At 42.2% G+C, this 25172-nt stretch overlaps 1 protein-coding gene and 1 pseudogene across 3 annotated transcripts in view; both read left to right on the top strand.

Annotated features, from left to right (window-relative positions):
- The first annotated feature begins 1009 nt into the window (after positions 1-1009).
- On the top strand, positions 1010-1800 carry LOC108386628 (coiled-coil domain-containing protein 172 pseudogene; annotated as a pseudogene).
- Positions 1801-5438: 3638 nt separating this feature from the next.
- Positions 5439-25172, top strand: part of LOC118969026 (uncharacterized) — a 50506-nt gene continuing 30772 nt past the window's right edge. Inside the window, exons 1-2 of one of the 3 annotated variants that reach the window (XM_073227111.1) lie at positions 5439-6842; positions 20868-20951. In XM_073227111.1, the coding sequence (XP_073083212.1) occupies positions 5470-6842; positions 20868-20949 (1455 nt within the window). In that variant the 5' untranslated portion in view covers positions 5439-5469 and the 3' untranslated portion in view covers positions 20950-20951. Of the gene's footprint in view, positions 6843-20867; positions 21504-25172 lie in introns of those variants that run through there. The other 2 variants (XM_073227148.1, XM_073227178.1) reach the window with 2 other exon arrangements.

Here is a 25172-nt window from a genome sequence, read left to right on the forward strand (position 1 = left end):
TCATGCCCTTGTCTTCCGGTTCCCAGATTTCTGATGAGAAGTCAGCTGTTAATTTTATTCAAGATCCATCGTACATAATGAGCTGCCTTTGTCTTGACGTTGTCAAGATCCAAGCTTTCAACTGACTGTGATGTGTGTGTCTAGATAGAGATACCTTTGAGTTTATCCTACTTGGGGTTTATTAAGCATAGATGTGTAAATCAGTGGTTTTAAAATCAAATTTGAAAAGCTTTTGGTCCTTTTTTCTCCGAATACCCTTTCTGCCCTTTGTCTCACTCTGCTGTCCTTATGAGACTGCCATTACATGTACATTTTTACACGAGATGGGGTCACAAGATCTCTGACACACTGTTTATTTCTCGTCATTCTTTTCTCCTTCTGGTCACCAAACTGAATAATCTCCATTGATCAATCTACGAAGTCTTGGATTATTTCTTCTGCCAGTTCAAATCAAGGCCCTTCTAGTGCATTTTTCATTTCAGTCTGCACTTTTCAACCCAGAATTTCTATTTGGTTCTTTTAAAATAATTTCTATCTCATTACTGATATTCTCTCTTTAGTGAAACATCATGCTCTTACTTTCTTCTAATTCTTTAGATGTTTACTTTAGGGATTTGAACATTCTTGTAAAGGATGACTTGAAGTCCTCGTTCAGTAAATCCAATAATGGGCCTCTTCCTGGATGGTTTATATTAATTCCTCCTTTCTTGCTCATGGGCTATACTTCCCTATGTCTCTTCATGATTCACAATTTTCTGATAAAAGCTGGATGTTCTAAATATAGTAATGTTCAGGCGCCGCTTTGCGCTCCCGGCCCCCACCGGCGGCCGCCCCCAGCCCCACATCCCAAGGCAAGTGAGAAGCGAGCCTCCTTGACAAGAGCAGCAGGTGAAGACCCACTGGTCAATCATACGGGATTTGGGACCTGCCCTCCCAAGAAAGGGATCCTCAGACTCGGTTATAAAATAATTAAGGACAAAAACAGCATCCTCCGCAGCTGGGGCCTGAGATGAGTTCAGAGTCCTTGTGGGAGCGCATCATTCTCTCCGAGCAGGGGGCCCAGGAGGGTTGACGCCTGCTGCGGGAAGGAAGGCGGCAAAGAAACGGATGGGTGAGACAACGGAGGAGGCGATGGAGGAGCTGAAGGAAGAGAGAACCAAGTTGGAACCTAAGGCTCAGCAATTTTCTGAAAAAGCCTTCCTCTTACAGCTTTTGAGGACTCATGAAAATGCTTCTGAAAGACAGTGCGGTGAAATCAGAAACCAAAGGAATATGCTTCTCCAAACTTTTGATGCTACAAAGGAAAAAGTGACCGAAGAGGAAAAATTTATTAAGGAAATTACAGACTTCAATAATGAGTATGAAATAACGAAGTAAAGAGAACTTCTGATGAAATTAAATCTCAAGATTGAAATATCTGACTTACAAAACCAGGCTAACATTTTGAAAATGGAAATGAAGTCAATGGAACATGAAAGTGGCCGGTTAAATGAATCCCAAAAACAAAAGAGTGAATTAATACAAGAATTATTTACTCTGCAGAGAAAACTTAGTTTTTGAAGATAAAAAGAATGAAGCCATTTGTACTACCAAAAACCTAGACAAGGGAAAAGTAAAAATCAATGAAAAGTCTCAAAATGATGCTGAATGCTTCAGGCTTAAAAAGATTAGAACTTTATAAGGAGATGACATGCAAAGTGGTTGTGAAGCTCTCCAAAGAGAGAATTTTTGGAGTTGACATTGGCACAGAAAGATCTTCAAGAAAACAACTATCTTCTTAAGAATTCATCAGCTGTCTGAGATTTGATCAAAGCATTTTAAAATAAACTCTTTGTGTTCTCAGTGATGGATATACGAATGATACCCATTACAACAGATTCTTCTGGAACATGTAAGGTCTAGAATGTTCAAAGTCATTGATATTTAGAATTGGTATATTAGCACTTAAGAAAAATAATTTTTTTGTCTAGTTACCTGCTGGAACGTTACGGGTTCTTGTGTGGTTTGATTTCATTTCTAAAGGAAGGATAGATGTTTTGTTCTCAGGCTTCTTCTAGCCCCCTGACCCTCAAGCCGATCTGTACTTTCTGATGTTATTCACTCTTTGTTGCAGCCCACCATGGGCCCAAGAAACACATGTAGGAACAAATGACCAGATTACTGATCCAGTTTTGTCAGTGCCATGCACACCGACGAAGATGCTCGCTTTCATTGTATTCCTTCCTTAATCATAAGATGTCTGTTGACAGAGGCCCTCTGAGGCCTATCATCTGCAAAAGCCATTTTTCTCCAGTTTTCATTAGATGTCGTCTGTAGAGTTAAGTCTGGGCACCTGCGGCCATTCTCTAGCAGTTGGTGCCTGCCAGTTTTCTTCCTAAGGCCGGTGTTGGTTCAAATGAAGTAACACTTGGGAAAGTACATAATCTCCTTATAGCCACGAGGATTCATTTTTGCTGTTGGCTTGAAACATTACAATTGAAAACAATGTACTTACATTCAGATTAAATTTGCTGTTGCCATCAAATTTCCAACTCCACATATCTTTCTCCTTTGAGCAATCCTGACTAGGAAGACAGAGGTATTTTCACTAGTTTCTGAAAAACTGTATTGAAAGTAACTGGTCGTCAAGGCCTTAAACTGGGGTAGGTGAGGGAAGGAAAACAAATCCTACTTGGAGATATATGTCAAAGTACTGAGTCCAAGTGTTAGACTCATGTTTTCTTTTGTGGTTGTAGCCGAATTAGCCTAATCAAATATGAGATGTTTGCCTATGTCTTATATCTACTGATGTTCAGGTAGTCTAGTTTCAGAGAAAGTCCTCTATTGGCATAGCTTTTTGTATGTGTTGTTTTACACCCTTATTTTTTTTTTAATTACATGTTAAAGTTCTCCTTTAATTACATGTTAAAGCTCTCCTATAGCAATTGCCATCTGTTTAAGTTATTTGTATTTTCAGAAGTGATTTCTATTTTGATTATTTAAATATTTAACAGTAACTTATTTTGCTTAAGAAGAAGAAAAATAGTGGTACCAGGGAATTTTAATCTATTTTATATGCAAGTAAAGAGTTGGAAATGATTATTGGGATTAGTCATGATTTCAGTTTTATTTTAATCCATTTACCCACATTTTAGATATCACAAATATCTATTACTAAATGTGCATGTCATATTATTAATATACAGATTGAGTTACACACAAAGCCCTTTTTACTTACCAGAAATTTTTGTTCATTTCTGGTTTTGTAGCCGAGCTATGATTGTGAACTAGAGATCTACCACTTATTTGCACAATTGTCACACAATGGCTTACATGCAGAATAAAACACTTATTGATAAAAAAACATTAAATGTTCAGATATCCTTCTCACTGGGATTTGTGTTATTGTTGCTGGTTTTGCTGCTTTCTTGTTCAGTGACTTTCCTGGACTTGTACAGAGTATGCATTCTTTGTCATTTTTAGCTACTTAAGTCACTGCTCAGCTAGCTTGATAGTTACTAATGATTGGATGAAATGCATTTAAGAAATAAGTATCTCTCTGTGTACTGGGGAATGCCTTCAATATTCCAGGAGACTACTCACACCTCTGACTCAGCCTTCGCTTCCTGTAATATGCAGTCATTCATTGCCTGTGAGTGGACTTGGCAGTTTGCATAAACTATCTGCTTCAGTTGAAGATGGGGAGAAGCTGGAACCACCACCATCCCCTGTCCCTCCCAGAGCAGGTGAGGGTGGACGGGTGATTCTGAATGTTGGATTCATTTTGCAACTTGTTATAAATGTCACAGCCAGCCTTAGTACTAGGACAATTCTGCTTATATGGCTCATTCAGCTGCAACTCACAGCTCTCGGGTTCCCTAATTTCCCTATTAGAACATTAAACAGTAAAGGGCATGGCTTCATCAGTCTTCTGACTAATGGAATGGGGTGACCGGACATCAGAAAGACTCCAGGGTCTACGTCTATGTAGTCTTCCTCGTCCCAAATGGAATCAACCTTTTCTTTCTGGGAATCCTTCCTCAGTGGGCATGATGTAGGGGCAAATAAAGATGAACCCATCAGAGAATTTGGAGAGTGGAATCAGATGAGACCTCTCTGCATGGTCGGATTTTCTTCTGCACTTGTGAGGGATTATCTAAATTGGGAGCTAACCTCCAGGTCTTCATACCACTGTCTACTTCTCTTCTGCTTTTATATATTCTCTTTGGAACAATGGCCTTGACTGGCATTGTAAGAACTTCTGGGATTTGACTTAGGGTTATGTCATGAGGCACTGAGCTTGGAGTCAGATGCCTGGGGTTCACACCCCAGCTCTGCCTCTCTGTTAGTCTGAAGCAGTAGAAAAGAGCATCAGTTTAGGGGTCAGCTGCAGAACCCCGAAATGAGTTACCTCACCTGCCCAAGCATGCATTTGATTATCTCTAGAATAGAAATCATTCTGTTGACCTTGTAGGTTTGTATGAGTGCTCACTGCTTTTTAAGGCACTTCATACAGGGACCTGGCATATAGGGAGCATTTAATACATGGCAGCCTTTTACAGTTAATATCATAATCCTTCCTTCCATCATTAATCACTTATTGAGAACAGGGGGCTGTGACGTTTCTGCTGGCCCTGGAAGGCTAAGCAGGCCTTGGCTTGATCAGCAAAGGACAGCAGCATTTTCCCTTGGGGGAGAGAGCACGGACGCAGGTAGGGGGCGGGCCTCAGGGCCTGGGGACAAAGGAAGGTGCACTATTGGTTTGAGGTTTTCTATCTGAATTTCTGGTTTTTCAGAACTACCCTCATATCTTTCTTCCCCAGCCAGTTAGAACCTGTTGGTAGAGGCCGCTCACTAATGCCATCTCCTTCAGGAAGCCCAGCATCATGTGACCTCAGCTGGGTCCCTCCGGTTCATGTCCTTGTAGCACTTGGCAGCTGTCTCAGTAGAGTTTTGGGCTATTTTGTAGATGAGAAGCAGCCGAGGGCATCTTGGTCTGCATCACAGCCCCTTGCACTGTCGTGCACTAACTAGTCCTCGCACACTAAGCACTCCGTGTGAGCTGTGTTAATTTAGTGTAGGCTGGCATTTCACTGTGACACATTTTGAAATAGTTGTCTTTTTTGTTTTTGGATAGTTAAAATTTCTGTTTCAGAGAAACAGAAGACACAGTCGGGAATGATGTCTTGGCTTTCGTATTCCAGCAGTTTTCCCAAAAGTTTAGCCTGAAGTTTCAATGGATTCAGGAGTTTACTGTCATACTGAATATACAACCCATGAGTATTTTTTCTTAAAGAATGTATATTTGCATTCTTCCCTTTAATTAATGTCGAAATTGAATTGGGGGGAAAAAAGGTAAAATTGTGACTTAATTTAAAATAGTTTTTATTTGATCAGCTCTGTCATAGGGAAGTGCCTTTTTATTTTTTGTAAGCAATTAGTAAACACAATAACTAGCCTCTGCTTACAGAGGCTCTTCTGTGGGGGAAAATGGCTAAACCCCTGCTTTGTTTTCTGCTGCAGGCGGTGGACACAGCTGAGGAGCCTGGTGTGCACAGCAGGGGGGAGGCCAGGCTGGCAGCCGCCCGGGAGATGCAGGTCTGCACCCGGGGCCGCTGGACGCAGGTGCACCTGTGGGTTTGCACCACGCTGCCCTGTGGCCACGGAGAACATGACAACAGCCCCGAACGGCCATGGGCGACTCGCCGCAATCCCTGTTCAGTCTCGGACCCCAAAATGGGGACCTACGCAGCGTGCCAGAATGGGGGGTGCAGCGGCAGCCACGGCCCCGAGGCGGAGGCGCCGGACGCCAGGCTCAGCCCCGCCAAACTCCTGCGCCTCTTCTCAGCGAGCAGGAAGCGGACGGGCGCCTCCCCGAGAGGCCGCGTTCCGGGGGCCTGGTGGGTCGGCCCTCCGCGCAGAACGCCCTCGCCTCCTTTGGGAAAACGGGATCTGTTAAAAAGCTGCAGTCTTCAGACCCGCCGAGCAGGTGCGAGGCGCGCGGGCCGGGGCCGGCGCCGGGGCGGGGGCCGCGTCCGCCCGCTCGGACCCCGAGGACGCGGACGACGCCTTCCGGAGGCGCGCGCCCCGCTCCCGCCGCCTCCGCCGCCCTCCGGCCCGGGCCGCCTCCGCCTGCAGGGCCGCGGCCGGGAGCTGTGCCCGGGCCGCCGGGGGCCCCGGGGCGTGGGCTCCCGGCGACGGAGCCCGAGGGCAGCGGCAGCACCCCGCGGCGGGGGGCGCGCGGGCAAGGCCGGCGCACCACAGGACGCCCAGCATCCCGGCGGCGGGCGCGGAGAGGCTCGGCGGGCAGAGGGCTCCGGGGGGGAGAGCGCGCCCGTGGCGGGCATCCCCGGGCTCCGAGCTGGAGCGCGCGCGGGGCAGGGGCGCGGGGTCCCCGGGCCTCGGGGCCGCCCTGCTGCAGGCGTCCCGGGCGGCCGCGGACGCAGCCCTCGTGCCCCGGGAGGGGGCAGCTCCGGGGCGGCGGCGAGCACCCGTCTGTGCGCCGGCAACTCCGCGTCGGGCCCGATTGCCTGCGAAGTGTCGAGCAAAGCCTGGGGTGCAGCACCCCCTGGGAGCCAGTTCCCATTCGACCTGGAGCAACCCTCCACTCCCCCGAGGCCCACCACATCCAAGCCTTCGGCCCCCGGAGCCCAGGCGCTGGGAGCCGTCTCAGCGCGCAGTCCCCGAGTTCAGGGGACAGTGGGGAAAGGGCAGAGGGTCCTGCTCGGAGGGGGCAGGGGCCTGTGTCCCTACAGGATTCAGAGCAAGCTACCTGCGGCGAAGGCGGTGAGGACAGCGGAGCCAGCAGCCGCCCTCAGCAGAGCCTCTGCGGGGCTTCGGGTCCAGAGGAAAAGAGGCGGGAGGTAAGTGCAGAGCGGGGGCCTCCTGCGGGTGACGCGCCGCCTGACGGTGCTTGTCTCCCCCGGACATGGCCGGGCGCACAGGTGTTTCCCTTGGTATCTGCTCCTTCTCCATCTGCTGCCACAGGACCCGGCGCCGCGTGCGGATTGTGCTGCCTTGTTGCTCTCCTCAAGTTTCTGCTTACCAAGGGCGGAAGTCATCTTTATCTCTTTTGAAGTGAATTGCTGATGAATGTGTGAAATTCCTTAAGGTGGCACTTAGCACACCACTTATTCAAAGCTATTTATTGAGCTCCAACCATATGCTAGATTCGGGGCAAAGGTGGGGGGCAGTCGATAAAAACCCCTCTTCCACCCCATGCAGCTAATAGAGGTTCTCAGAAAATTTGATTTCCGAAATGTTATTTATCACCCATAGCTCTTTCTATATTTTAAACTGTTCTTAAACTGTTTTCTAAACCTTTCCAACAGAATACATATAAATGAGATTCTTTGTGTTGAGACCATTACATGTTCTGATCTGATCTATTTCTCAGGATGAGTTAGAAACGTACAGTTTGATACCTGTCAACCCCTGAGTGATGGCAGTTCAAAGAAGTGTTTATGATGGTTAGTGGGCTGCTTTTTAGAGTAGAACACAACCATTTCATGCATTGAATTAGCTAATAACTGTCAAGGCTACAGGAGCAATGTTCTCATATCCTTCCAAGCACCCAGACTACTTCACCTCACTGTATAATTTTCACTTTATAAAGACATTCAGTAATATTACCGTACATGGCTGAAAGAGGAGGGAATGCACACATGTGTATATATTGCAAATTATTCTTCACATACATTCCTACACTATTTTGCAGGTATAAATTGATTCTTGCCATACAAAATAATTCCCTAGCCAGCTGTTCCTTCCCATTGATCCTGGAGAGGACCTCAGTTTTGACTCAACGCCTGCAGATGAGTGATTACACAGCAGCCCTTGGGAACTCAGAAAGCACAACACCCTCTGGACCGTCCATTTTTTTATCTTCACTTTTCAGAGAGACCTAGAAAGTTAATCCTATTGCAGATCACTTTCAGATCTAAATCAACCTGAAGGAATCCTGGTCAGTCAGGGAAGTGAGGCTGCCTTGATTTTATGGACCTAGGACGGTATGGACACCTCGGGGCCAGTAGTCTTCCAGAGGTTTTGTGTGTTGATGACCATTCACTCATTGGCTCTTTCCAAGAAGCCTGTAGAACAGTTGTAAGGGTGCAGGACTAGTTGCCCGCCTTGGGAAGGAGCTTCAGTTTCTGCTAGCTCTGCTTTATGTAATTGGCCAATGCCTGAACCAGTCTGGGCTCCACTCCTCCCAGATGGTGAGAGGAAGCCACAATTCCTCCCACCAAGCCCCACGACCTGCCCCATTGATGGTTTGGAACCCCCATTCCAAACCCCAAAAAAGGATTTGCATAGGTCTAGCAGGTTCTTTATGTTAAAGGTGGGGATATTTATTTTCTGCTTAACAAAAAAAAATCCTTAAAATATTTTATTTCTGAAGGCATATTAGGTGAACATGAGTTTCTCACTTAATTGCTTCTGAGAGTGGCTTTTGATGATTATAAAGTTTTACATGTATATTTGCACTCTATATAATTTTAATATAAGTAATACATAATATAAAATATGTAATCAATTTAATATGATACAAATTTTAATGTGTAATTTAATTTCTGCTCACCAGAGGGCACCAATAGTAGAGAGCGGGTCACCAGTTATTAAAAGTACACATATATTGACAGATAATCCTACAAATTTGCCTCAAGATGTTTATCACATTTTTCTTTTTCTGGATAATCAGTTTCTTTTTAAAATTTTTTCTTATTAAGGAACCATATAATGCATAAACCTTAATGTGTAGCTTGATGCATTATGACGTGTATACACTCATATAACCACCATCCAAATCAAGATATCAAACATTCTCATTAATTTGTCCCCCTTCAGTTATTTATCACATTCTTATCTCCTGTTTATCACATTTTTAAGTTGCATTTCTTTCCTCAGAGTTCTTGTGTAGCGAATGAAGCTTCTTGTACTTTTAAATGTCAAAAAGAAAAAAATATAATGGTTTTGCCCAATTTGCATTTTATATATCGTTGATCTTCATTGTTACTTGCCGAGAAGTGCTCGCAAAATCTTTTATTTCGACATTTAGAAACAAAATACAAACAAGATGAAACAAACAAACAAAAAACACCTTGCAAAATGCAGGAACTCCACCCTTCCTGGATTAAAAGCAGTTTGTCTTAAATAGCATTACAGAAAGTTAAATTTTAGTCTTTATTATGTTATAATGTACAGCATATTATTCTTTTTTGAATTCATTGATAGTATGGCTGTACTTAATATTTAAAGCTAGTTTGAGCTGTGGTTATTATTGAAGTGTGTATATTATATTAAGTAAGTAATGCAATTTTCAATAAGGGAAAATGATTTTCTTTCTTAGAGTCGTTTATTTGGAACATACGACTCTAAAAGTGACAAAGTAATCTTTGAAAACTAGGCAGTTTAACAAGATTTTGTAAACTGTAAGAGCTGGGAAAACTTAAGCTACCTTCATCTTAGTGCAATGTGGAAAAACCACCTTGTTAAAGTATACGCCTGCCACCTAGTGGTCAACTTTGTCGTAAGGACAATGACCAGTTGAATGAGTCCTAAATATGTATTTATACTTGTGGGTAGTACTGCCTGTTCCCCTGTAAAGGTGCAGAATTTAGAGTGTTATTGCTGGTCTTCCTGCTAAGTCTGTGGCTCATCCGAAATCTCCTGTGGTTGAATCAGGTCACTAGGAAAGGTACCTGTCCCCAGTCGTGCAGTATAGATTCAGTAGTTTGTGATAATGTTGAAATATGGCGTAGATGAATGGTGAGCATCCATTGTAACTGCTTTACAGGGAACTTCAGTTTTTGGTCAATGTTTCTAGCTTGGTTGGGATCCTGTCTCAGCCATTCAAAAGATACCTCCCACTGGGCAAACTGCTGCACTTCTCTCTGCCTCAGCGGGCGTCTCAAGCACAGGGTGTGAAATAGCTTAATCCGCCTTGGCGGTTTGTAAGAACCAAGGAAATTATGCACATTAAATGCTTAGCTCAGTGTTTGACACTGGCTGTCACTGTGTGATTACTACCCACATAGGTGATTTTTCCACCCTTTGACCTGACTTCTTAAAAGACGGAGGCCAGTTAACATCAGTATTTTTCCAAAACTGTTTTTTGACGTGCCACAGCGTTAGAGTCTTAATGGAAGATAACAAGGTTATTCAAACAATTTGACTTCACGTTAATTATTTTAAAAAACCCCATAAAAGTTAGGTTTGAGCATAACCTACCATTTTTATATTCATTAAAAAATGTGCCACATCAAATTTATTGGGCACTGCCAGGTATGAGACACTCAGGTTAGGTGCAGTTCTGTAAGGAATAGTGATGATGTCAAGGAGATTATGAATGAGCTAAGTATCTAAATCATAGGACAACTATGCAGAGCAGATTAAAGCCCACAAAAGAGGTAAAAGCACAATGCTGTGGGATTCAGAAGAGCTGTAGTTCTTGCCATGTGCCCAATCAAGGACAGTTTCCTAAGAGTGACTGAATCCGTTTGAAGAAGGTGAGATTTTGTTCAGGTAGTTTTGAAGAGGCGGGTGGAGCATTTCGGGGGTGAGGCGTACAGAACGTTATGTGCTTTGAGAGAACAGGAAGTGGCGTCATTTGGTTTGCTGTAGGGGAATGACCTAAGTTACGGTGAAATCACCAAGGCCAGGTCATGGTCACGTCAGTTCCGGAGTAAAGAACCTATGCACTGCTTGGAAAGCACCGAGGGGGCAGGGATATTTTTGAGCAGAGAAGAGCCAGGCTCAGAGCTGTGTTTTGGAGAAGTGAGTCCACCACTGGTTAGGAAGAGGATTGGAAAGAAAAGTGACCAGAGGGAAAGCTGTCATTAGGCTTTGAAACGTGGGGTGGGAGTCGAATATGCAAGAACAGGAGGGGAGGCAACCGCACACAGTGAATACTGACACACCTGTTCTTGGTTTACTACCTACCTGCTATATATGGTTAGAGGGAAAAGAGTTTTTAAAAAATCTGTTATTTTCGAGGGTTCACACTCTAATTGGTTGGTTGGAACGTGATGTAGTGTGGTACCTTTCTAATGAGGAATGTATGAAGTGTCACGGGGACACCAGAGACTGAGTTATCACTTGGGGTGAAGAGCGGCCTAACCAGGGAAGGACAACCGGGGCGGAGCTGGAAGGAGACCGTGGGGGGATGCAGGGTGCTGTAGTAGCTGCTGGGCTCCAGGCGACAGGGAGCGTGGGAGCAGGGCAGGCGCTGCTGACCTAGGGGACGGCCCCCCAGAGTGGCTTCTAGGCTTCATTTTACTCCCCTGTGATCGGGGATAGCAAGAGGCCCTACCCACCGCATCTCGTTGTGAAGACTGGATGAGGTGGTGCACGCAGCGTACTCAGTACTCAGCCGGGAGCCTTGCCTGTCGGGGTCCAGCGCAGCCTGGTCTGTGGTGCTAAGGGTACCGTGTGTTGCTCATGTGCACAGGGCAGTTGGGTGGGGAAGTGGGAGACAGGATTGGAGACACTGGGAAGGGCCGTGCTTGGACTTTAGCCTGCAGGCAGTAGGAAGCCAGAGAGGTGTGTAACCCGGGACCAGAGAGGATTGGGGTGGGGGTGGCCCTGGGGAAACACAGTGCTCCTCAGTCCAGAGACGATGAGATCTGTGCTGAGGCCATGGAAATGGGGAGGAAAGGATGGATTCCAAAACGATATTGCACCTTTTATTTTCTTCTTTTTATTGAGGTATTATTGATATACACTCTTAAGAAGGTTTCAAATGAAAAGACAATGTGGTTACTACATTTACCCATGTAATCTAGTCCCCCCCCCCACCGCATACCCCAATGCAGTCCGTGTCCATCAGTGTAGTGATATGCCACAGAGTCCCTATGTACCTTCTCTGTGCTACACTGTTCTCCCACGGACCCCTCACACCATGTGTACTAAACATGATTCCCCTCAATCCCCTTCTCCCTCCCTCCCCACCCACCCTCCCCCACCCCTCCCCTTTGGTAACCACTAGTCCCTTCTTGGAGTCTGTGAGTCTGCTGCTATTTTGCTCCTTCAGTTTTGTTTCACTGTTATACTCCACAAATGAGGGAAATCATTTGGTACTTGTCTTTCTCCACCTGGCTTATTTCACTGAGCGTAATATCCACCAGTTCCATCCATGCTGTTGCAAATGGTAGGATTTGTTCAGTTCTTATGGCTGAATAGTATTCCACTGTGTATATGTACCTCATCTTTATCCATTCATCTACCGATGGACACTTAGGTTGCTTCCATATCTTGGCTATTGTAAAAAGTGCTGCGATAAACATAGGGGTGCATATGTCTTTTTGAATCTGAGAACTTGTATTCTCTGGGTAATTTCCAAGGAGTGGGTTTCCTGGGTCAAATGGTATTTCTATTTTTAGTTTTTTGAGGAATCTCCATATTGCTTTCCACAATGGTTGATCTAGCTTACATTCCCACCAGCAGTGTAGGAGGGTTCCCCTTTCTCCGCATCCTCTCCAGCATTTGTTGTTCCTTGTCTTTTCGATGCTGGCCATCCTTACTGGTGTGAGGTGATGTCTCACTGTGGTTTTAATTTGCATTTCCCTGATGATTAGCGATGTGGAGCATCTTTTCATGTGCCTGTTGGCCATCTGAATTTCTTCTCTGGAGAAGTGTCTCTTCATATCCTCTGCCCATTTTTTAATCAGGTTATTTGCTTTTTGGGTGTTGAGGCATGTGAGTTATTTATGTATTTTGGATGTTAACCCCTTGTCGGATATGTCATTTACAAATATATTCTCCCATACTGTAGTTTTGTTCTGTTGATGGTATCCTTTGCCATATAGAAGCTTTTTAGTTTGATGTAGCCCCATTTGTTCATTTTTAATTTTGTTTCTCTTGCTCGAGGGGATGCATTCAGGAAGAAGTTGCTCATGTTTATATTCAGGAGATTTTTGCCTATATTTTCCTCTAAGAGTTTTATCATTTCATGACTTACATTCAAGTTTACTTTTGTGAATGGAGTTAGACAATAATCCAGTTTCATTCTCTTACATGTAGCTGCCCAGTTTTGTCAACACCAGTTGTTGAAGAGGCTGTCATTTCCCCATTGTATGTCCATGGCTCCTTTATCATATATTAATTGACCATATATGGTTGGGTTTATATCTGGGCTCTCTAGTCTGTTCCATTGGTCTGTGGCTCTGTTCTTGTGCCAGTACCAAATTGTCTTGATTACTGTGGCTTTGTAGAGTTGGGGAGCGTAAACCCCCCAGCTTTATTCTTCCTTCTCAGGATTGCTTGGCTATTTGGGGTCTTTTGTGGTTCCATTTGAATTTTAGAACAATTTTCTCTAGTTCATTGAAGAATGCTGTTGGTATTTTGATAGGAATTGCATTGAATCTGTTGATTGCTTTAGGCAGGTAGGCCATATTTTAACAAATTTAATCCTTCCTATCCATGAGCATGGGATGTGTTTCCATTTATTGGTATCTTCTTTAATTTCTCTCATGAGTGTCTTGTACTTTTCAGAGTATAGGTCTTTCACTTCCTTGGTTAGGTTTATTCCTAGGTATTTTATTCTTTTTGATGCAACCATGAATGGAATTGTTGTTCTGATTTCTCCCTCTGCTAGTTCATCATTAGTGTATACAAATGCAACAGATTTCTGTGTATTCATTTTGTATCCTGCAACTTTGCTGAATTCAGATATTAGATCTAGTAGTTTCGGAGTGGATTCTTCAGGGTTTTTTTATGTACAATATCATGTCATCTGCAGACAGTTTAACTTCTTCCTTACCAATCTGGATGCCCTTTATTTCTTTGTTTTGTCTGATTGCTGTGGCTAGGACCTCCAGTACTATGTTGAATAGAAGTGGGGAAAGTGGGCATCCCTGTCTTGTTCCTGATCTTAAAGGAAAGGCTTTCAGCTTCTCGCTGTTCAGTATGATGTTGGCTGTGTGTTTGTCATATATGACCTTTATTATGTTGAGGTACTTGTCCTCTGTACCCATTTTGTTGAGAGTTTTTATCATGAATGGATATTGAATTTTGTCAAATGCTTTTTCAGCATCTATGGAGATGATCATGTGGTTTTTGTCCTTTTTGTTGATGTGGTGGATGATGTTGATGGATTTTTGAATACTGTACCATCCTTGCATCCCTGGAATGAATCCCACTTGATCATGGTGGATGATCTTTTTGATACATTTTTGAATTTGGTTTGCTAATATTTTGTTGAGTGTTTTTGCATTTATGTTCATCAGGGATTGGTCTGTAATTTTCTTTTTTGTGCCTTTGCCTGGTTTTGGTATTAGAGTGATGCTAGCTTCTTAGAATGAGTTTGGGAGTATTTCCTCTTCTTCTGCTTTTTGGAAAACTTTAAGGAGAATGGGTATTAGGTCTTCACTAAATGTTTGATAAAATTCAGTGGTAAAGTCATCTGGCCAATGGGTTTTGTTCTTAGGTAGTTTTTTTATTAGGATTCAATTTTGTTGCTGGTAATTGGTCTGTTCAGATTTTCTGTTTCTTTCTTGGTCAGCCTTGAAAGGTTGTATTTTCCTAGAAAGTCCATTTCTTCTATGTTGTCCAGTTGTTAGCATAAAATTTTTCATAGTATTCTCTAATAATTCTTGGTATTTCTGTGTGTCCATAGTGATTTTTCCTTTCTCATTTCTCATTATGTTTATGTGTGTAGACTCTTTTTTTCTTGGTAAGTCTGGCTAAGGGTTTATATATTTCATTTATTTTCTCTAAGAACCAGCTCCTGCTTTCATTGATTCTGTCTGTTGTTTTATTCTTCTCTATTTTATTTATTTATGCTCTAATCTTTATTTATGTTCCTCTTTCTACTAACTTTGGGCCTCATTTCTTCTTTTTCTATTTTTGTTAATTGTGAGTTTAGACTGTTCATATGGGATTGTTCTTCTTTCCTGAGGTAGGCCTGTATTGCAATATACTTTCCTCATAGCACAACCATCCCTGTGTGCCACAGATTTTGCTGTGTTGAATTATTGTTGTCATTTGTCTCCGTATATTGCTTGATCTCTGTTTTAATTTGGTTATTGATCCATTGGTAATTTAGGAGCATGTTGTGAAGTGTCCATGTGTTTGTGGGATTTTTCATTTTCTTTGCATAATTTATTTCTAGTTTCATACCTTTGTGGTCTGAGAAACTGGTTGGTACAATTTCAATCTCTTTTAATTTACCAGGGCTCTTTCTGTGGCCTAATATATGATCTAGTCTTGAAAATGTTCCATGTGCACTTGAGAAGAATGTGTATTCTGCCACTTTTGGGTGTAGAGTTCTGTAGATGTCTGTTAGGTCCATCTGTTCTAGTGTGTTGTTGTTCAGTGCCTCTGTGTCCTTACTTATTTTCTGTCTGGTTGGTCTGTCCTTTGGAATGAGTGGTGGGTTGAAGTCTCCTAGAATGAATGCATTGCGTTCTATTTCCCCTTTTAATTCTGTTAGTATTTGTTTCACATATGTAGATGATCCTGTGGTGGGTGCATAGATATTTATAATGGTTATATCTTCTTGTTGGATTGACCCCTTTATCATTATGTAATGTCCTCCTTTGTCTCTTATGACTTTCTTTGTTTTGAAGTCTATTTTGTCTGATACAAGTACTGTAACTCCTGCTTTTTTCTTCCTCTCAGTTGCATGAAATATCTTTTTCCATCCCTTCACTTTTAGTCTGTGTATGTCTTTGGGTTTAAAGTGAGTGAGTCTCTTGTAGGCAGCATATAGTTGGGTCTTGTTTCTTTATCCATTCAGTGACTCTATGTCTTTTGATTGGCGCATTCAGACCATTTACATTTAGGGTGATTATCAATAGGTATGTACTTATCACCATTGCAGACTTTAGATTTGTGGTAACCAGAGGTTCAAGATTAACTTCCTTACTATCTAAGAGTCTAACTTAACTCACTTAGTGTGCTGTTACAAACACAATCTAAAGGTTCTTTTTTTCTCCTCCTTTTTCTTCCTCCTTCATTCTTTATATATTAGGTATCATATTCTGTACTCTTTGTCTATCCCTTGATTGACTTTGGGGGTAGTTGATTTAATTTTGCATTTGCTTAGTAATCAGCTGTTCTACTTCTTTTACTGTGGTTTTATTACTTCTGGTGACAGCTATTAAACCTTAGGAACACTTCCATCTAGAGCAGTTCCTTCAAAATACACTGTAGAGACAGTTTGTGGGAGGTAAATTCTCTCAGCTTTTGCTTATCTAGAAATTATTTAATCCCTCTTTCAAATTTAAATGATAATCTTGCTGGATAAAGTATTCTTAGTTCAAGGCCCTTCTGGTTCATTGCATTAAGTACATCATGACACTCCCTTCTGGCCTGTAAGGTTTCTGCTGCTGAGAAGTGTGATGTTAGCCTGATGGGCTTTCTTTTGTATGTGATCTTATTTCTCTTTCTGGTTGCTTTTAATAGTCTCTCTTTATCCTTGATCTTTGCCATTTTAATTATTATATGTTTTGGTGTTGTCTTCCTTGGTTCCCCTGTGTTGGGAGATCTGTGGATCTCCATGGCCTGAGAGACTATCTCCTTCCCCAGATTGGGGAAGTTTTCAGCAATTACCTCCTCGAAGACACTTTCTATCCCTTTCTCTCTCTCTTCTTCTTCTGGTACCCCCATAATACAAATATTGTCTCATTTGGATTGGTCACACAGTTCTCTCAATATTCTTTCATTCTTAGGCATCCTTTTTTCTCTCTGTGCCTCAGCTTCTTTGTATTCCTCTTCTCTAATTTCTGTTTCATTTGTCGTCTCCTCCACCATATCTAATCTGCTTTTAAAACCTTCCATTGTATGTTTCATTTCTGATATTGTGTTCCGTAATGATTGGATCTCTGTCCTGAAATCATTGCTGAGTTCTTGAATATTTTTCTGTACCTCCATGAGCATGTTTATGATTTTTATTTTGAAATCGCTTTCAGAAAGATTGATGAGATCAGTTTCATTTGACTCTTTTTCTGGTGTTTGTATGATTTTGGTTTAACCAGGTTCTTTTGACATTTCATATTTGTATGTGGTGCCCTCTAATGCCCAGAAGCTCTATTCTCTGGAGCTGCTCAGCCCTTGGAGCTATGTTGGGGGTCGCAGGGGAGCGGTGTTGGTGCCTGGGGGGAGGAAAGAGCTGTTTTCTGCTTCTCGGCTGCTCTGCCTGTCTCCACTGCTAGAACCACTAGGCTGAACACACAGGTGTAAGCCTCTGTGCTTTGTGATTGTAACTTCTGTAGGTGGTGCTTCCCTCTGGCTGGCATGACACCAGAGCAGGGGCTGCCAGTTTGTGAGCCAGGTGCAGGCTGGCTGGGAGGAAGGCACAGCAGGCTGTGTGTCATGGTGGGGGACCTTGGAGCTGTGTAGCCAGCCAGGGGGATGGGGCACCTGAAGATTCTAAAGTTTCCAACCTGCTGGGCAGAGTGTGCCCCGAAAATTTTGTGTACCTGTCCATTCTCCTGATCAATAAGCTCTGTGCAATCCTTGCTCCTTCAGCCACCCTCTCACTGTTAGGAATTGTCTCAGACTGCCACCTTTCTTTTGTCCCCGAGCAGCCAGATATCAATCCATTTTGCACAAGCAGCTGGAATCTCAGTCTCTCCAGGTATTCTGCCTGTCTTAGCTTTCCAACCCCACTAATCACCAGAGCACCACACAATGTAGGTTTATGCTCCCAGAGCAGATCTCCAGGGCTGGGTGTTTAGCAGTCCCAGGCCTCCACTCCCTCCCTGCTCCATTTCTCTTTCTCCCACCGGTGAGCTGGGGTGGGGGAAGGGCTTGGGTCCCACTGGGTCACGGCTTTGGTATGTTATCCTGTTCCATGAGGTTTGCTCTTTTCTCCAGGCGTATGCAGTCCAGTGCAGCCCTCTTTCCTGTTGCTCTTTCAGGATTAGTTGTATAATTATATTTTTGTATTGTATGTGGTTTTAGGAAGAGGCCTCTGTCTCACCTATCATGCTGCCATCTTTAATCCTCTCTTTGAAGAAATTTCTTTAAACATTAAAAGTATTCAGTTTGGCTAAACATGTATGCCTCAAAATAAAGATTCCTTAAGTTTCCAAATGCAGTCTCCAGATCTCTCTCCCCACAAGGCGTGTGAAGCCCAGCTCCACCTTCTTGTGATCCTCCTTCAGCACCATCACCAGTACGAATATGTGCTTCATTTTGATGTTCTCTAAGCACAACAGCCAGGCCATTTCTTTCAGATGTCACCAACTCCCCAAGGTTCATTTTGTTAGCAAAAAATAACATTGGCGTTTGGCCATAGTGCATATGTGGATGGAGCTAGGGAGTTTTGGGGGTCTCTTGAGCCACATCCATCACAGATAAGAACCATGGCCTGACCTTCTTTATAGAAGATTCTTCAGAGCTATGGTAACATCGTTGCTGGGCTTGTCAAACATCTTAGAAAGTCAAACCAGAGGGATTGAATTCTATGGTTGGATCTGTGCCCTAAGGTTGGAGATTTGAAGGTTTACTTTTGCTACATTGGTTGTTTTGCTCTATTATCCACCTCCAGGTGGAAGACATGGGCCTCATTATTTGTCAAGTCAAGCAAGCCTGAAAAATTTTCCACCAAACCAGCCAGGGGGCTCTGGTCTCCAGTAGGAACCAAGAAGGTCCCCAGCTGCCATTTAGTGAGGCTGCCTCGCCTTGAAGGAAGCGCCCACCAGCACTTGGGGGAACTCATACTAGCTGTAACTGTCGGCAGCAGCACTACTGCATGAGAAAAAGGCACACAGACTACTTACCTGCAGAGCCGTATCCCATAGTCATTGATTTATTTTTTAATCATAAAAATCTGTAACATAAAAGATTTATTGTTATTTTATGATTTCTGCCAATTAAAATTTTCAAACAGCTTAAAAAAACAATCTTAGGGACAAAACATTCAGTATTTCACCATTGATTCTGATAACACTCGGTTTTGTAAATATATTATATCAGATTGAGAACATCCCTTCTGTTCCCATTTAAGAAATAATTAGGTTAAGTCTCTAGTTTGTTGAGAATTATTTTTCCCTGAATGGTTACTGTTTTTACTGCCTCCAGTGAGACAATCATATGATTTTCCTTTTTTATTCTATTAATGTGGTGAATTACATTGGTTTATTTTCTAATGTTGAATCAGTCTCTCATTCCTAGGAAAAGTTCTGCTTGGTTATGAGGTAGCATTCATTTTATATTTGGCTTGATGCAACTTGCTGACACTTTATTGAGGATATTTGAGTTGTCGTTCACAAAGTAAATTGATTAGTAATTATTTTTTTCATATAATGTTCCTGTTAAACTTTAGTATCAGGGTTATTCTGCCACTCAGCAAACAAGCAGAAATGAAAGTGCACATTAAACACTGAGTCAGTTTTGACAGACGTATGTTTGTCATATTAGACATCCAATTCATTTTGGTTTTGTGTTTATATGGTTACATGTGTTGAAAGTCCCGCTTTTCAAAAGTATGTTATGTAAATTCTTCTTCATGTTGTGCAATATAATCCAAGTAACTTTTTTTCTAGAGTATATATTTTTTGCAATTAAGAAGTTACATGTTTTTTAAGAATACAAATACATTGGAAATTTGTCTGAAATATGATGACTTATCTTAAAATATGCCTTGAAGTGTTTTTTAATATGTAAACCTTAATCTGTAAGTTTCTTGAAAAGAATAATGATAGATTGATAAGCGACTATTCGGTGAGAGGATTTATGACAAAGCAGATTCCTGGAACTGGCTGCCACTGGATCCAGGATCCACCCATCCCAGTGTGCATTCCATCCAGCCCCTGCCCTGTCCAAGTGGCTTGGGAGCTGGTATTTTAGGTGCTCTAATTCATGCAGTCCTAGAGTGAATATATATCTGGAACTTTCCTCATCCAAAATAGAAGTATGGGAATCAAAGATAAATTCAGGATGTTGGTGGTAAGAGGTGGATATGGCTGATATAAAACAAATACTGTGCACATACCGATGTGCACACACAGACACACAGTAGAATTGTAGACATTAGAGAACAAGTCAATATGAATTGTTAAATGGAGGAATTTTGCAAAGTGAAAATCTGTATTACTTACAATGGAAAATGTCTAGTTTTGCTTTAGTACACTCTGAACAAACCATACATGATTCCTTAGAAAGAACAGAAATTGACATTTTCTAAAACCAGGAAAAAGAGAATGAAGGAAATGATTACATGACTTAATTTTCCATATTCAATCACTATTTTTTCATTCTTTTATTCATACAAGAGAATATTTGAATACCTGCTGTGTTCAGTTTTTGTGCTGATATTTTTTAAACACACACACACACACACACACAGAAATAGGAACAAAAACAAAGCTATCTTTATTTTAGGCACCTGTTGAGAAAGTACTTGAGCAAACCGATTACATAGCTTCCTATACATTCAGAATAAAAGCTAATGAAAGAATTTTATGCAAGATAAGGGTGGGGAGAACAGAAAAGGTTTCACGGAGAAGCTTATGTCCAGAACCTTTGATCTTTTCATCCTTACAGTTAATGTAGGAATTTTGTTAACTCTACTCTTTTAAATATAATTGTATTTGATAGAGATACTGATATAGTATGGTGTATATATTCATAGTTTCCAGTCTTACTTATCACAGGTGTTTCCAGTCTTTCTTATCACAGTCTCTAAAAACTGTTAAAATTTTATATTAAACATATGCTTATAGAATTGTTCTGGAATGAAAACCATGAAATATTAAATAAGGTTCTTGGCATTAAAAAATAACTATTAGAGATTCAAAACATATACACTGCTTTTTAAATTATGGACTAGTTATCACAGTTTGACATTATAAAGTATCTCTCTCATCTTTTCCCTCTTCCTAAATTGCCTTTTTTGTTTTCTGTTCACATTTACTTGTGAAATTGTTTCCATTAATCAAATTGAGAGAGGTGACTGTCACTGCGCAGGGTTCCAGTGCTTTGTATCAGCGGTTGCTGCCTCCAGAGAATCACTCTGAGACAATATAAATGTAAGTGCATTGATCTCCCCTTCCTTCCTGAACCTTCAATCTCATTTATTTTCATGTTTTTTGTCGGCTTCCTCCTTACAGTTTTCCTACTTACTGTCCAGTCTTCGAGGAGCGCCATATATTACTGCTTTCATTTTTGCCGCCCTCATTCATTCTTTTAAGAAGTGTGTGAATTTCATTCTTACCTTTCTGTCAAAACTCTTCTCTTGAAGCACAACAATGATCTGTTTTACTTAGAACTTCTTTCGTTGCAAGTGACAGAAACATCTTGCCCTGGACAGAGAAGCTCTATTTCCCTAGAAACTGTATGCACTTCAGTTACAAGTGACCCTAGCTATATGCTCCTTCAAAAACAAGAAACAGAAAAACTGCAAAGCTGAAGGGTCCAGCAAGGTTAAATGTGTTACCTATCAAGATGACCCCTGACATCACAATTAACAACGCCTTTGCGACTTTCATACCCCAGAGATCAGAGAAGTCCCATTTCTGAGCGTTCCTGCAGCAACACGAGGAGGAATCCCACCAGCTCAACTGGTTGTGTGTGTACTTGTTTCTGAACTGTGGCCAGGGTCACACTTTTAGGGGTGAACTGAGAGGTGGAGTAAGTGTTACTTATAACCACATGGATTGGTGAGAATTGGTATAGAGTGTGGGAACTGTGGGCTGCCAAAGAAAAGGACCCATGCAGGTGGGACCATTTATGTCTCATCTTCCTGCTGAAGGTTTCCTCTCGGCCGCTCCTCTAAATCTCTGTCCAGTATTCACACCACTACCTTTCTTGGAAACGTTTTCTGTGACAAGATGGTTTTTGGCTTTTATTAGTCTCTCCTTGCCTGCCTCCTCCTTATTTTCTTTCTCTTGAGCTTATAGACAATACCTACGGGTTTAACCTTGTACATCCTGCATTTCTCTTACTTCTAGCCCTGAAGTTCTTATCTACAGCATATTTCTATTATCAACTCAGTGTAATGACTGGCCAACTGTTAACATTCTGTCATTGCCCAGTGCTGGCCCTCTTCATTTGAAAGTGTAACAGGCTCTCTCCAAACAAAATTGAGTGTCTTCTTTTCCTAATGTCACCTCTGTTTCTCTGATTTCTTATCTCATTGAGAAAAATTTCCCAACATCCTTCCGTAAGCAATTTTCAAGCGATTTTAGGAATATTCCTCCTTTGCTTTAAGGTCAGGAACCTTCACTGCCTCATGTGATTTGGGAGGGAAAGACTGATGTTGCCTGGCGGTGCTGTGTGAGGTTTGTTTTAAAAGGGTAAGTCCTTTGAAAGTAGCTTTTAAAACAGAGGAAAGCCGTTTGTGACAGAGGCTGGCAAGTGGGGGACATGCTTGGCAAGCTAATCAGCGTGAGTAAAGGTACTGAACTGTTTGTTCTGTTTAGAGATTATTTCTACGAGTAAAGCACAGGTTGCGCTGAGGCCACAGCAGCGGGCAGGGAGCTAAACCGTGAGCCGCGTGGACCGCACCACAGGCTGCGCCTCGTCCTGCAGACAGGGCAGGAGGTGCTGGAAGGAAGCCTGCAGTTCACGGTACCTTAGCGCAGCATTCCTCCCAGCTCTCTCTCTAGGGGCGCTGCCGGCACTCACTTAGATCCATATGCCAGACTCACCTATGACCTCGTGATGTTTCATTATTAATTTACACAGGCAGGTATTTTTGAGACCAAGAATAATAAAAGATCCCATTTTATCTTCACTGTTTGCCTTTTCTGATGTAGCAAAAGTGAGGATGTGTGAATTCTGGGTCTGGACTGCAGAGAGATTTTGCACGCTTCAACTTATGTTAGACTATCTGCTGTCCTGTGAGTAAACCCATGCTAGCCTGCTAGAGGTCGAGAAGCCACATGCAACAGGGACAGACCATCCCAGCTGAGGCCTCCCTGGGCCACCTGCCTTCCTAACGTCCCCGTAGCTGGCTCCAGACTGAGGCGGAACACCTGAGGGAGCTAGGTGATCACAGATCAGCCCCCATGTAAATGAACCCAGCCCAGATTTAAACCCATATAAACATGAGCTAAATAAATGGTTGGTCTTTTAAACCGCTAGCTTTCGGAGCAGTTTGGTTTCTTGGCAAAGGGTAACCATATAAATTCCTAGATTATATTAACTGTTTGGATATTCTCCTGGCATGCATTATAAATTAGCTCAGCACATCTTCTGGATATGGAAGGTTTGCAGGCAACTTAACACCATCCTTGTAAAAACTGAAGATTTTGTTGGCAATTGATTTGCCTTTCCCTTATTATAAGGTTCGTTCTAGGTTCTACCTATTTGAATTTTCTTTTCTATTGTCTACATCTATAATCTGATGGTCGTCTAACTTAAATAAACAATCGATACCTGCCATGCCACCCACCAGAAGTGGTGGGCAGTGCAGAGCTCTCCTGCCATGTTCTGCTTCCACTAGCAAGACAACTGAACTTCATAACTCCACATATGGCGATCTGCAGGCCATATATCCTTCACAATATGTGCAATCAATTTTTGTATATTAGTAGATTCTAGTTTTCTCAGGCTGAATTTCAGGACCACTCATCCAAAAAAAACAATTTCTGTACTATAAGTAAATCACGGACACATGGTGATTTCCAAGTGTTAACTGTAAAGCTGGTAGAGTGTACTTGCTCAGGTTTTAGCAAATCCATTCCACTCAACATTCCAAACTTGAGAAACATTTTTCTGATTTCACAGATAGCACTTTGTTCTACCTTCAAAATCCACGTCTTCCTCTGTCATCTGTCTTTCTTGCCCTGACCCCCCATTACCTCCAACGCTATTGTGTCCTCTTCAATCCCCACACAGATGCTGGTTTAAGTTAATCAGAATAGAAAATGAGAGCTGCTTTAGACCCCTGCCAGCATTTTGCATGATGACACTGTTTTTTTACATGCTTTTTATTTTTATTAAAGTATCATTGATATGCAATCTTATGAAGGTTTCACATGAGCAACATTGTGTTTACAACATTCACCCGTATTATCAAGTCCCCCCCCCACATATCCCATTGCAGTCACTGTCCACATGATTGTCAACTAGAGAGGGCACAACTTAATAAAATGACCTTAGACCTTTCTGTTACTTCTGACCTTAGACCTTTCTGTTATCTCTCTAACATTCACGATGGAGTTATTTCACTCTCTTCATCATTAAGGCTTCACCACGTTGAGAAAGGTGAGGAAAACTGAAGTGGTTTTGAGGATGTGAGTTTGAGAATTTTGCTGTTAGTTGTCACTTCTATACTTATTTTTAAATTGGGGTGGGGGGACATGATGGATATATGAAAACAGTCAAAAATCATTGGCAGCAAATCCACAGAAAATAGTATATCGTTCAAAGAAGAAACAAATTATCTTACATCCACATGACTGCTGCCTGAAATAAGTTTATGTGCTGGCAGTGAAGGGGTTCAGAATAAGCCTCCCCAAAATATGCCATTTGGAATGTGGACTATTTTGAGCTGAAGGCAATCAATACCCTGTGGGCTCAAGGAAAGCTTTTGCCCTTTGACTACCTACCTAGAAAAATCCAAATTGGGGTCTTTCCAAAGGTTATTACCAGACATAATTTTGTCTAAGTTGCCCATCTGTGTGGTAGGGCAAACATTTAATCACTGACATCTGCTCTGCATGTAACCCTGTGAATTGCTCTTGACAATGACCTTGACATGTACCACAGATAACATTTGATTGGGCTGGAAGCCTAATGCACATGCCTAAATATTCCCATCTGAGATATTACAGCTACAGCTGAATTGTAAACCACTTTATTCTCTAGCTTCTGATTTAGCCTGAATTTATTTGGCATGACTTCTTATGAAGGCCTATTTTTTATTAGTTGGTATATCCATTCAAATTTTATAATAGCACATCAACAGATTATGAGGTGAAATTTTTTTTGTTTGACTCCATGTATTTGCCATAATTTTGGCATGAGGTGGAGTCTAACTGCCCTCCTTTGAGAGTGCCCTGGGCTCAATGACTTGCCTTCAAAGAATAAAGGAATGGAAAGAAAAGTAACAGCTTTACAATGGAGAAATCTGACACCACCTGAATCAGGTGATGACGCATCACCAGAGATGGCGTATAGATGCCATGGGCGCCTCACAGGACACCTCGCCTTTGTGATATTCTTTTCAGAAACCCATAACCCCATTCATGAGAAGGTCATCAAAAAAGCCCAAATAAAGAGACATTCTACAAAGTTCTTGAGCA

The sequence above is a fragment of the Manis javanica genome, chromosome 1, assembly GCF_040802235.1.
Source record: "Manis javanica isolate MJ-LG chromosome 1, MJ_LKY, whole genome shotgun sequence".
Classification (NCBI taxonomy): domain Eukaryota; kingdom Metazoa; phylum Chordata; class Mammalia; order Pholidota; family Manidae; genus Manis; species Manis javanica.